Source organism: Populus alba, chromosome 1 (assembly GCF_005239225.2).
Source record: "Populus alba chromosome 1, ASM523922v2, whole genome shotgun sequence".
NCBI classification, from domain to species: Eukaryota; Viridiplantae; Streptophyta; class Magnoliopsida; order Malpighiales; family Salicaceae; genus Populus; species Populus alba.
This window is the reverse complement of record NC_133284.1, coordinates 51438775-51450619: the sequence shown is the minus strand read 5'-3', so window position 1 is coordinate 51450619 and position 11845 is coordinate 51438775. Positions and strand designations below refer to the sequence as shown.

Sequence of the window (11845 nt, the reverse complement as noted above, 5' to 3'; positions counted from 1 at the left end):
TGAATTTGGCATTAAAGGGATGGTTGGAGAGAAAATTATTAGCATAAATTTAGATGGAGTTGCATGCCATGGGAAGTGGACACTTGGCGCGCTAGCTGGCACTGCGGCTGACCGGCCTTGCACGGGGCAAACTGAGGACCATATGGCGCATGGGCGACCCTACCATTGCGCAAGGCAAACCTAAGCGTCACCTAGTGCTTGGGCAGCTCAAGTACACAGGGCAAATCCCAGCGCCACCTGGTTCTTGGGTCTTGACAAAGGCCTGATTGGCTATGACAACCCTAGTGCCTCGTTGCGCTGGGAAAAACCCGAGTGCCACTTAACGCTTGGGCGACTCCATTGCAAGGGGCAGACCCCAACACCACCTAGTGCAGGGATCTTCGAAAAAAGGCCCAATTGGCTATGGCAGCCCAACCACCACATGGTGCAAGGGCAGACCAAATGCCACATGGCGCTTCCCATTATTATTATAATAATATTATTTATAATAAAAATAGTATTATTTATACCACAACTAATAATATTTTAGTATTGATACTATTAATTATAAATAAAATAATAATATTTACAGCACAAATAATATTTATGAATATTTTAAATTTTAATAACAATAATAATATTTTTTAACACAAATACTATTCATTATACAAATAAAACTATTTTATATTTTAATTATTTTAATTATAATAAAAATTAAAATATTTCATCAAGACCTAATAGAATGGTGTTTACGCCAGACCCGTTGAGCTGAGTATATATGACACCGAACCCAAAACAATCAGGTCTTGCCTCAGACCAAAGATAATCAAGCCCTTTGCCATAACTCATGCGCCACATGATGCTTGGGGACACTTGAGCGACACCTGATACTTGGGCGGCTCCAATGCGAGGGGCAAACCCAAGCGCCACCTGGCGCTTGAGTCTTGGCAAAAGGCTTGATTGCCTATGACAACCTCAAGTTGGGTCTGGATGCGTTCGTTCCCAACCCCAAGTTGGGTCCTTGAAATTATTATTCAAAGTGTTCATATTAAAAATATATTATTTGTGTTATAAATATTATTATTTTTATTATAACTTGAAGTATTGATATAAAAAATATTATTATTTGTGTTGTTATCATCCTTGAAATTCTTAATATAATTATTTATGTTATAAATATAATTATTTTTATTATAATTAATAGTATGAATATTAAAAATAATATCATTTTCTATTATTATTATTATTATTATTATTATTATTATTAAATTTTTAAAAAAATATTATTATTAATATTAAAAAAATATTTGTGTTATAATTATTTTTATTTTTATTATGATTAAAAGTATTAATATTAAAAATATTATTTTTATTTTTCTTATGATTAAGAGTAATAATATTACAAAGAGTATTATTTGTGTTATAATGATCTTTATTTTTATTATGATTAGAAGTATTAATATTAAAATTATTATAATTATTATTATTAAAAATAGTAGTATTTGTGTTATAATTATTTTTATTTTTATTATAATTAAGAAGTCTAGGTACGTATACACCCAACCCGAAATTGAGCCTAGACGTGTCTACTCCCAAACTCAAGTTGGGGTTGGACGCATGCACGCGCAACCCGAAGTTAGGCGTAAACACATCCACGTCCAAGTTGGGGCACACAGCCATGCCCACACCCAAGTTAGATCTGAACATGTCCACGCCCAACCCCAAGTTGGGCTGGCCGCGTCTATGTTCACCTTCAAGTTGGGTCTGAACGCGTCCGTGGCCACCCACATGTTAATATAATAATGTAAATTATAAATATTATTTTTTTTCTCTTATAATTCAAAGTATTCAAGTAAAAATTAATTTATGTATTATAGATATTATTATTTTTATTACAACTCAAAGTATTAATATAAAAAATATTAGTGTTGTAATCATCCTTGAAATTCTTAGTATAATTATTTATATTATAAATATTTAGATAAAAAAATAATATTATTTGTGTTATAAATATTATTATTTTTATTATAATTAATATTATTAATAAAATAATGAATAAATTTGAAAGAACAATTATTATTGATATTAAAAAATATATTATTTTTTATATTATAAATTTTTATAAAAATAAAAAATAAACCCGCTGCTGCGTAACACGCATCCAACTCGTACTGTTTAAGAACGAAAAATCAACGAGGGAATTCTTATTTCAGATTCAATGCCCTTGATCTCATTTTACAGCACTGTGAATCTACACCGGTGATTGTTTTATGCCACGTCGATAGAAACCAAAAGGCACGGTGAGTCTTCTCGTTTTGTAATCCAATAACTAGGGGAAGTCTGGGTGTAATGCAAAGAGGCAAGAAAAAACGGCTACGACCGACTAATATTGATAAGAGGATCAATAAGCTGCCTAAAAGAGAGCCAAAATCTCTCCCCAAGAATTAAAAAAATATGGTAAACTAACTGCCTGCTACGTTTTGCAAATTCTTTTCCTTCAAGGCAATCCATGAGTAGAGCTTCCTCTAATGGTAGCTTGCAGGATTGCTAGGCGGCATTATGTCCCATGAAGCTGGCCAATGTGGTATGGAACAATATGATCCACACCCCAGAGAGACCACAGAGCATTTTACGAACCTGCTTGAACTTGTGATGTCTCTCCCGATTCGGCCTTTGATTCAGTCCTGACTCTTTGGTAGAACAAGACATAAGCCGCTGATGTCTTGATGTCATCTTCGTTAACTGGAGAAACTCGGCTATCGTCGAAACTGTACCATCTATTCTCATCAATCAACTGCACAGTAGGTGAACAAAAAACTTAAGAACTCGGAGAAAATCAGTGTCTGAAAATTCATCACAGACATGATATGATTATGATGATGGGCCGTCTGGGTATTATATAAAATCCTAGAGTAGTTTGATAGGGTCTAAGATGACTGGACTAGGGGGCAACTGCTGCACCCCGAGTCTTCATTTACCTTGGCAAATGCAGTATAGTGCCCTCCACCTAGACCACCATAATGGTTGCTGATGGCAAATAGCTCGTACGTGAAAGAATGCCCATCCTTCTTTTTAACATATTTACTCAAATCAAGATTGTGAATAGGGAAATCCACAAAAGTATCCAGTTTGTTCTTCAGGTATCTGCTGTATGAGAACCGTTTCAAGTGAAAAACAAGAATATCTGGCAACATCCACAAGTCAAGTTTCTTGGTAGCTTGTCTGTGTTCTTTACAGCTAGGACAATACCTGCACCAAAATAAAGTGCATTGTCACAAATATAGTTAAATGTGAAGTGCATTCGCCGGGTATCCAAAGAATATTCTCACAGGAAATGTAAGAACAGAGTCGTTTTTTTTTTTAAAGAACCATCATACCACATGTCATCAGGCCCAAGAGGCTCTTCTGTCAAGAATGCCTCCAGGCATGAAAATAAAGAGACAGCTTCCTGTCGGGTTTTCTTTGCTGTATACCCAGTCTTGTGATAAACCTCAGGGAGATCCTTCAGATAGCTGGAATCGTATAATTTCTGTTCTTTCTCAGTCCACTCAAAGACAACCTTTATTTGATTTCCAGAGTTTATGACAGAATCCTTAAAGATTGGCTTGCAGCTTGAATACCGATCATCAGTCAAAAAGAGCTGGAATGATAATTCCCGGCTAGATGTGTCCTCTAGTTCTGTGTCACCCATGGATTGGTCTCTAGGTTCACATTGACCATTGCAGCTACTTGATGTTTCAGCATTAGCCTCTGAAAGCGAACCATTCTCCTTGCCAGTATGAGCCATAGTAGGGGAACATGCTCTTTTCAAAGGTGAGAGAAGTTTACAAGCAGCTAAATAGATATCAGCTCCAGTTAGTGAGTCATCATCCATGTAAGTTATCAGCGGTGTGCCAAAAGATTTCCCAACATTTCCCTTCAGTAATTCCAGAGTGGACCTGTGAAACCAGTGCATAAAACTTCATTTCAAAGAAGTGAAAGAAATGAATAATGAGAAGAAATAGAGAGAAACATAAATAAACAACGGCCAAGAAAAGCATCCAGCTTCTACCCCTGTCTACCCACTGTTGGACCCATTCCCCACTGGGAAGAACACATCCTTACTAGTCCAAAACCATAATTTAAGACATTATTTGCCTGCAATTATTTATCGGTGATGATGTGCAACACATTATGGACAGCCACTTGGAATATGAATGATCACGATCATTGCAACAAAAAATATTCATGACTAATCCTGTGGCACAACTACTAACAAGTAACAACAATTATTTATCAGTTCTCCATTAAAAAAACCAAACAGCCTCTGAGGATGTAACTCACTTATCCCGATGAATAATTTCCAATTTCCTTCTTCCTGTTCCCTTTCCAGAAAATCGATAGGCCACAATTCGATCTTCATCCTTTATAGAGACCAATGGTTCAAAAGGATTTTCCAGCAGACGATAAATCTTGTGATCAAATACCTGATACGAAAAGGTCTGACACTTTAGCCACTTAACAGTGTAACTAGAAAGAATGAAGTTAAAGAGAAAACTTCTTACTTCTGCCAGCAGAAGGCTTTCTCCACCTTTCAAACAGCATGCAGTTCCCAGTGCCTGGCTAAGATCTCTACAATTACCATGTTTTAGCACTGAAATGGTGTACGGCATTGGAAGGCCACTTCCATCACCATAAAACACTGTTACAGTCATTGACCGAGTGACAGTTGAAGGCAGTGGCAACGACAAATACATGAAGGGGTCAAAAGTAATTGAAATTTTGCTGCAAATTGGGCAAACCAGCGTTGACTTATATTGACCCTGAGAATTATTTTCCAACATAGCCAAAAGGTCAGCGACTGAAAACAATAATCCATACTAGATTTTGAGAGCTAAACTTTGAGATGTAAAACTGAGTTACATTTAAAAAACAATATTATGGGCCAATTTCTCATCACTAATTCAAGGAAACAAGTAGAAAACTAAATGATATTAAATATTCATAAGAAATGAATTGCATTCTTAAACAGGTTTAAGTAACTAAGATCATTGTGTGATGAGGACCTCATAATTAGATGTTATAAAAAGAGCTCAACAACAACCAAGACTCAGTCCCAAACTAGTTGGGGATATTACAAAATGAGTTCATTTATGAAAATTCTATTGACACTTATTATGCAACCATAGAAACAGACGAAAATATAACACTTCCTTACTTGGCAAACATCCACAATAACTGAGTCATTCCGAGCCTTGTGATTTCTCCAGCACTCGTCTGCAATTTCCTCGTCTGGTTCACCACTCCAATCCTTCATTTCAATGTAAGGCTTCTGCTTGACACGATTCAAATCTTCATGCAGCCCATCCAGCAAAAAAGCAAGAAGTTCCTAAAAAAAGAAAGGATTCCATCGACAATGGAAATTGTGAAATATCACCTATCATTCAAGACAATGAGAATTAACAATTAAAAAACAAAAAAATCAAGTGCCAAGGCACAGCCCATCACATGTCAAGTCATCACCTGTCCATGTGTCTAAATTATTGTACAGGTCGCTAACACATCATATAATTAAGAACCCAGAGTTCTGAATGCATGAGAGAAAAATTGAGGATGCAATCTTTTCTCATTCGTAGTTTTGATAAACACAAGGACATGCAAACACTTGGGCCAGAAATATTTGGAGCTACTAAAGCACTTTTTTTATGAGAGAGATCCAACTTTTGTTGGAGTTTTGTGAAAGGTGGGATTAAGACTCGAGACCTCATTCCTCTTGCTTTTGCAAGAGTACTACTGAGCTATGCCTACAAGCTCATCGGTAACAAACAGAGCATTTGAAATTTGAATTATGCTATTAATATTATTGCAGTAACAAAAGATAGTAGAAATCAGAGTACTAACTTGAGAATCATGTTGATTATAACCACTGAATTGAGGAGCAAATAGTGCTAGTTTTCCCTTGAATACACGCGGTGCAACGGCAGTCCGGCCTGAGGACCACAGTTTCCTCAACAAGTCACCAAATGCAAGTGCAAGTTCACCCTACACAGCTAAAACATAAGTTAGCAATAGTGTAAGACTAAATCTGGTGTCCTTCAAAAAAATCAAAATGGAATAGCCAGCGGATGACAATAAATAAGCGATGCCACCTACATGCATTCCTAATGGATTCTGCGTGTTGATTTCCTCAGAGTAATCTTGCAAGAAATACTCAACAAGTTGAGGTGTGTGGACTAAGCATTGCAAAGAACTATTCATAAAGCAAGTATTTCCCATATTCTGCAGTCCTGCCAAACCTCCCTTCTCTACTCTCCTAACAGAGCTAGCACCAAATCCATCGTCCACATCTGCGAATGATGAGTTTAAGGCACTTCCTGGCTGTAAGTTCAAGCTATAACTACTCGAGTGACCATTTGACATGACCGGGCCCCCTGCAATCGACACGGGGGACCTTGGAGGTTCCAAGGTTACCACTGCTAACTCATTCCCTGTCGAATCCTTTCCAGATTGAGAAGGAGAACTATCTTCTTTCAGCTCCAAAAGAATCTGTGAAAAAGAAGAGGATGCATCAACCATGGTAATCAATCAAGTCCCATGACCAATGGGAAGCTAATCCCACAGGAAAAAGAAGCACTAAATCACAAAATAATTACACATCCATGCACGGCATTACAAATGTCTATTTAGATTAACAAAAGTTGTGCAAGTTGAGTTATCATCAGTGAAAAGTTGTTCCAATAGCGCATTAGTAATCTTCATTGATGTTTTACATCACTTAGGCAATGCCTAGAAGAAGTTGAAGTTATTAGACACAAAAATAATTTTACTTAAGGAGTCCCTCCTTAAGTTAATGCTTGTCTCTTTAAGAAAGCTGCAACTTGGAATTAAGACTCTCATAGTAATTATGTTGGACTTTCTAGAGCCTGGTTAGAATGTGAGTCAAGTTCTAGAACTGTTAAAATCTCTTATGAAATAGAACTAAAGTCATATCAAATTACTAAAAGTCCAATGTGGCCAAAAATTTAAAGATGGAATGAAAATCAGAAGCATTATTAACATGCTGTCTTAAGCATTTACCAAGATCTAAAGTATTTTGTGCAATGTATAATTCCTCAAAAGATGCATGTGTGTGCTCAAGTGCATGTCTGTGTTTCAACTTTCAATTATAAGACAGCATAAAAACTCATTAGGTACTGGCCATGATAAAAGGTTTATTTTTTCTTGAAAAAAAAGATAGTGGGAAATTGCAAATTATTGTTATATAAAACCAAAAAAACAACGAGCACTAGAATTGGAACCAGTTATCCACCATATATACAATGATACCAGACTACACACCTCTTGATCCATCTGCAAGTTTAATTCCTCCAAGGTTTGGTTTGAATCGCTCAACTGTGAACTCTTTTGCTTATTGAAGTAGTCCCATATAGAGGCCTGCTAACATGCATTAGAATCAGAAAATCAAGGGGGAAAGGTAAAAAAAGAACCAGGCCTTCAGCATCCAAAAAGAAGTAAAAGTAAATAGAGCAAAAACCAAAACATAAAACAAACCTTTTCACGCTCTACTCTTCTATCTGAGCAAACCCTCTCATAGAGCTCTTGCAGAGAAGCCTGAAAAAGAAAGCAAGTTAGAACCTGGATAGTCTACAACAGATAACTTGAATAAAAGGACTTCGTTCAACATAAAGAGGACCTTGAATCAATTATTCAAAAACTGCAAAACCACACTTTCAGAGTCATTTCTGCAAATATTACAAAAACTCAAACAAATAGATCATCTATAATCAGAAATTCAGGAAGATAAAATACAAATTTGATAAACCCAGTTTTTCTAGTCAACAACATATCATAACCTTCAAAGCCATAGACTTGTCAGATCCTTACATAACCAAGAGTCACTCAAATATCTCCTATGCATAGAAACAATAAATTGAATCCCCACTATGATGCAATGCAAGTGTTAACTTGCACTACCTGCATGTTTGTGCACCTATTATATATGCCCTGTATCAAAGTTGATGCAATTAAACAGTTAACATGCACCAACTTCATTGTCATTGGAAGATGTCAAAAAGCGACAGTAGATACATGGAAAATTGATGAGGTAATCACAATGATGTTGCAGTATGTAATATCTGAGAAGTTAAACAATAAGAAATTTGGCAATCTAGTAAACCAATGAGCCGAAGACTCACCCAGCCAAAGCCATGATCTAATGAACATTAATTAAACACATAAGAACTTTATATGTGAGAAAAATGATATTTCATGCAAATAGCAACGTGTTGAACAGAACCATCTTAAATATTGCGATGACAGGGTAAAGAAAAACATAAGGAAAAGCAAAAAGAAAATGACATTACTTTTTTGCTTATCCGTATAGTTGATTCACTATCATCTCTGGGGTCAATTAACTTGAGGCGAAGTGGATAGACCTCCACATTGAACTGCTTTCGGTTAAAAACACCCTGAGAGATCATCTTTCTTGGCAATGTTGGTCCTCCTTTATACCTAAAAGAAAGAATAAAAAAATAGGATCAGCCCACAAAGACAAATAGTAGTTTCAAAATACAGCCAAAAGAGCATGTGTGTGTGTGTGATTGAGGGAGGGAGGGAGAGATTCAAGTTAAAATTTTAAACAATTAAGCTCATTCATAGATTCTGCATCCATTCAAAATTCAATCGCTAAGTTACTTAAGAGATTAATGCAGAGTGTTTCCATATAAACTAGATAGAGAAAAGAAGCAATGTCTACATTCACTACAATGATTTAGAAAATTAATGATTTCGAACAAACTTCCAAATCACCTGTGAGCCTGCAGCTAAAAATATCAATACCAAATATTAAAGTAGGCTAAGATAGCACAACATTTTGCAAACAAAGGATTAAAAAATAAAGTCATCACAAATTTCCAAATGTCAAACCCCAAGCCTTCAGGTGGTAAGATCATAACACACATAGACCTTATCAAATTCCTACTCTACAAATGTTTGATTCAGTCACTAAAAGCCTAAGCCATTGGGCAGCAAGACCATAACACATAAAATCATAACAAGAATCAAGATCCCTACCTTACCAACATGGAATTCAACCACCAACAGTAACAGTCAATCCAAGTCAGCATACTTGTATAACACTCAACAATTACTACCAAGCTGTTTATAACTTCCAGGAATGTACCAAGTATCACTTTTTTCTACATATTTTATCACATCCAAATTAATGAATTTCCGTTTTTATTTTGGCAAGTGAAACAGTCAATTCAACAAGGAAAATAAATAAGAAAAATTCCTTACCACTGGACAAGCTTCTCCCAAGCTTTCTTAGGAACTAATACATAGTCCTTTCCTTCCAACAGTGCTCTAACAAGCTCCAGTTCATCACCCTCATTAACACTCCCACCCTCAATTATATCAGAGTTATCAATTGGCCCAGGTCTTTCAACATCCAAATCTTGAGACTCCAAAGATTTCCCATTATCCAAGTTGTCAATAAAGCCTTGACCAACATATCTCTCCCATTTCAAGAACCACCTAAACAGAAAAAGAAAACCCAATCACAACCATGTAAGTTCTTAATTGAAAAAACAACTTCAATTATTAAGAAGTGAAAAAGAATCACATTATCATGGTAAGCATACCTCAAATCCCTAAGGCAATAACAATGTACCCTTATCATATTTAGGCTCCCTAACCAGCCTAATTGTAGCTAAACCAGTCAAGTTTGGTAAAAAAGTAACAATGAAAAAATGAAAATTATCAATAAAATTAATCAACCTCAACACGTGCACAAAACATCAGCCAACTTAAATTACAGCGGCACATGCCTTTCAGGCAGTAAGACAACACACACCATATCTAGCATGCCTAACTAGCCTTAATAATAGCTGAACGGGTTGACATTGTAAAAATATAAAGTTAGTTTCTATTTTAACCTAATCATTCAAAAGATCCCTTAAAATACATGCCTTACATGCCCAATCAAGCATAACTGCAGTACCTTTCCGTAAATTTTGCAGTCATTGAACGTGCCTTTTCAGGAAGCAACACAACACACACACCATATCTAGCATGCCTAACTAGCCTAAAATAACTGAATGGATTGACATTGTAAAATTAAAAAACTTAGCTTCTATTTTAACCTAATCTTTCAAAAATTCACTTAAAATACATGCCTTGCTTGCCCAGTCAAGCATAAAAGCAATATCTTTACATAAAATTTTGCAATCATTGCAAAAAGGTTTCTTCTCCATTGGATAAAGAATAACCCCTCTATTCAAAGAATCTATAAAAACACATGTATTATTAGCCTAACCAACCATTATCTGCATGATTTCCATGAAACTTATCAAGCACAACACGTGCACAAATCTCATTGAAATTAAGTTAAAAAAATAATTAACTCACCAAGATGATTCGAAAAAAATAAACACATGCAGATACAAAAAGCAAAAATGTAGCTTGAACTGATTAATCATTGCAAAAGGGTTTTTTTTTTTTTTGGATAACCCAGTTATTCAAAGAATCTCTTGAACACATTCGTTACCAACCCAAACAAAAATAAGATATCCACAGATTTTAAAAAAATACAGAGATTAAATCATGCAGCTCAAAATCCACTAAGAATTACAATCAAATCTAGAAAAAGATTACAAAATTGGAGTTCAAAATTAAAAAATACAACGATTAAATCATGCAACTCAAAATCCAATAAGAATTAATAACAAATCAACAAAAGATACAAAAAAAGAAAGTTCAAAATTACCTAGAAGAAACAACAAAATACAAATTCCCTTCTTTCAAATCACGTTCAGCTTCACGATTCAACTCCTCAACGATCTGTTTCTCTTCTTCAGGCGTACACGGCAAACAACTTCCTCCTCCTCCTCCTCCTACTCCTCCTCCATTCTCCATTAAACAACTTGAATCAATCATCGTCATGATTTCTCTCTTAATCTTCTTAATCACTCTCTACATTCCAATAATCAAACAGTGATTAGTAATCATTAACATCTCAAGAAAAAGGAAATGGATTCGGATTTGGAATTTACGTACTTTGAAATTCAATTTCGTTGAGATCCAGTAGCGGATTTGAGAGACTGCAATTTTCTCTTCTTCTTGTTTTTTTTTTTTTTTGGGGGGGTGGGGTGGATTTGAAATTCGAGAGAGAAGGAAACCCTAGATTTATGGGTTTGATTTGTTATTATGAAGAGATTACGGAGGAATTTATGAATAGCAAGAATTTAGAGAGATAAAATTGAAGAGAGAGAGGGGGGGGTGTCTTTTCAACCATCTTGCTGTCTTTTTATAACTTGAGGCCGCCACGAACCGTTTTATAGAGGGGGGGAAATAATTAGTTAACTAATTTCGAGTAAAATATATTTTAGTCTATATAGATTCATAGTTTTTACACTCTAGTTGTCATAGATTAATGTTCTTCAATGTTAACCCTAGATTTTTTGTTGAATGGCTACTTGAAGCTATTAATGAATGCTTGTTTTTAAAAGTTTTTTTAATTCAGTTTATATTTTTTTTTCATTTTTTTTATTATGACATATTTTTCTTGAAAATATATTATTTATATTATAATATTTTACAAAAAAAAATAATAGTAACTAACGTGACTATATTGGGATGAGATACACGATTATTATTAGGGGTGAGACAAAACTGAAAAACTAATTAAATCAGAAAAATCAGAAGAAAAAAAAAATAACCGAAAGAATAGAATCATTAAAAAAAATTGATTAAAATTTTAAAAAAATCAACCGATTTGACTCATTTTCGGTTTTATAAGCCTTAAATTAAAAAATCAAATCGAACTCAAACAAAAAACACAAAAAAAAACCGAGTCAAACCAGAAAAAAAAACCGAGCCAAATCGGTTT

At 35.0% G+C, this 11845-nt stretch overlaps 1 protein-coding gene across 2 annotated transcripts; it reads right to left on the bottom strand.

Moving 5' to 3' along the window:
• Window positions 1–2153: 2153 nt before the first annotated feature.
• LOC118042476 (ubiquitin carboxyl-terminal hydrolase 9) lies at window positions 2154–11250 on the bottom strand. 2 transcript variants are annotated; one of them, XM_035050162.2, is made up of 14 exons: window positions 11014–11250; window positions 10724–10929; window positions 9256–9492; window positions 8322–8469; window positions 7510–7569; window positions 7297–7395; window positions 6112–6504; window positions 5860–6000; window positions 5177–5347; window positions 4524–4781; window positions 4303–4445; window positions 3357–3917; window positions 2958–3228; window positions 2154–2773 (listed from the first exon to the last, which is right to left on the bottom strand). In XM_035050162.2, the coding sequence occupies exons 2-14, from the start codon at window positions 10897–10899 to the stop codon at window positions 2609–2611; spliced, it is 2823 nt and encodes a 940-aa protein (XP_034906053.1). In that variant the 5' UTR covers window positions 10900–10929; window positions 11014–11250; the 3' UTR covers window positions 2154–2608. The 2 variants fall into 2 exon arrangements, with proteins under 2 accessions (XP_034906053.1, XP_034906054.1); XM_035050163.2 differs by having other exon boundaries at window positions 7297–7392.
• Window positions 11251–11845: the final 595 nt, after the last annotated feature.

What these genes read in the sequence shown, in the direction of transcription:
- LOC118042476 (XM_035050162.2), bottom strand. Translation starts at nt 10,899, where the DNA reads ATGACGATGATTGATTCAAGTTGTTTAATGGAGAATGGAGGAGGAGTA. An exon ending in TATTTTGTTGTTTCTTCTAG is followed by an intron (nt 9,493 to 10,723) that starts GTAATTTTGAAC and finishes TTTTCTGTTTAG; the next exon opens with GTGGTTCTTGAAATGGGAGA. An exon ending in TGGGAGAAGCTTGTCCAGTG is followed by an intron (nt 8,470 to 9,255) that starts GTAAGGAATTTT and finishes TCTTTCTTTTAG; the next exon opens with GTATAAAGGAGGACCAACAT.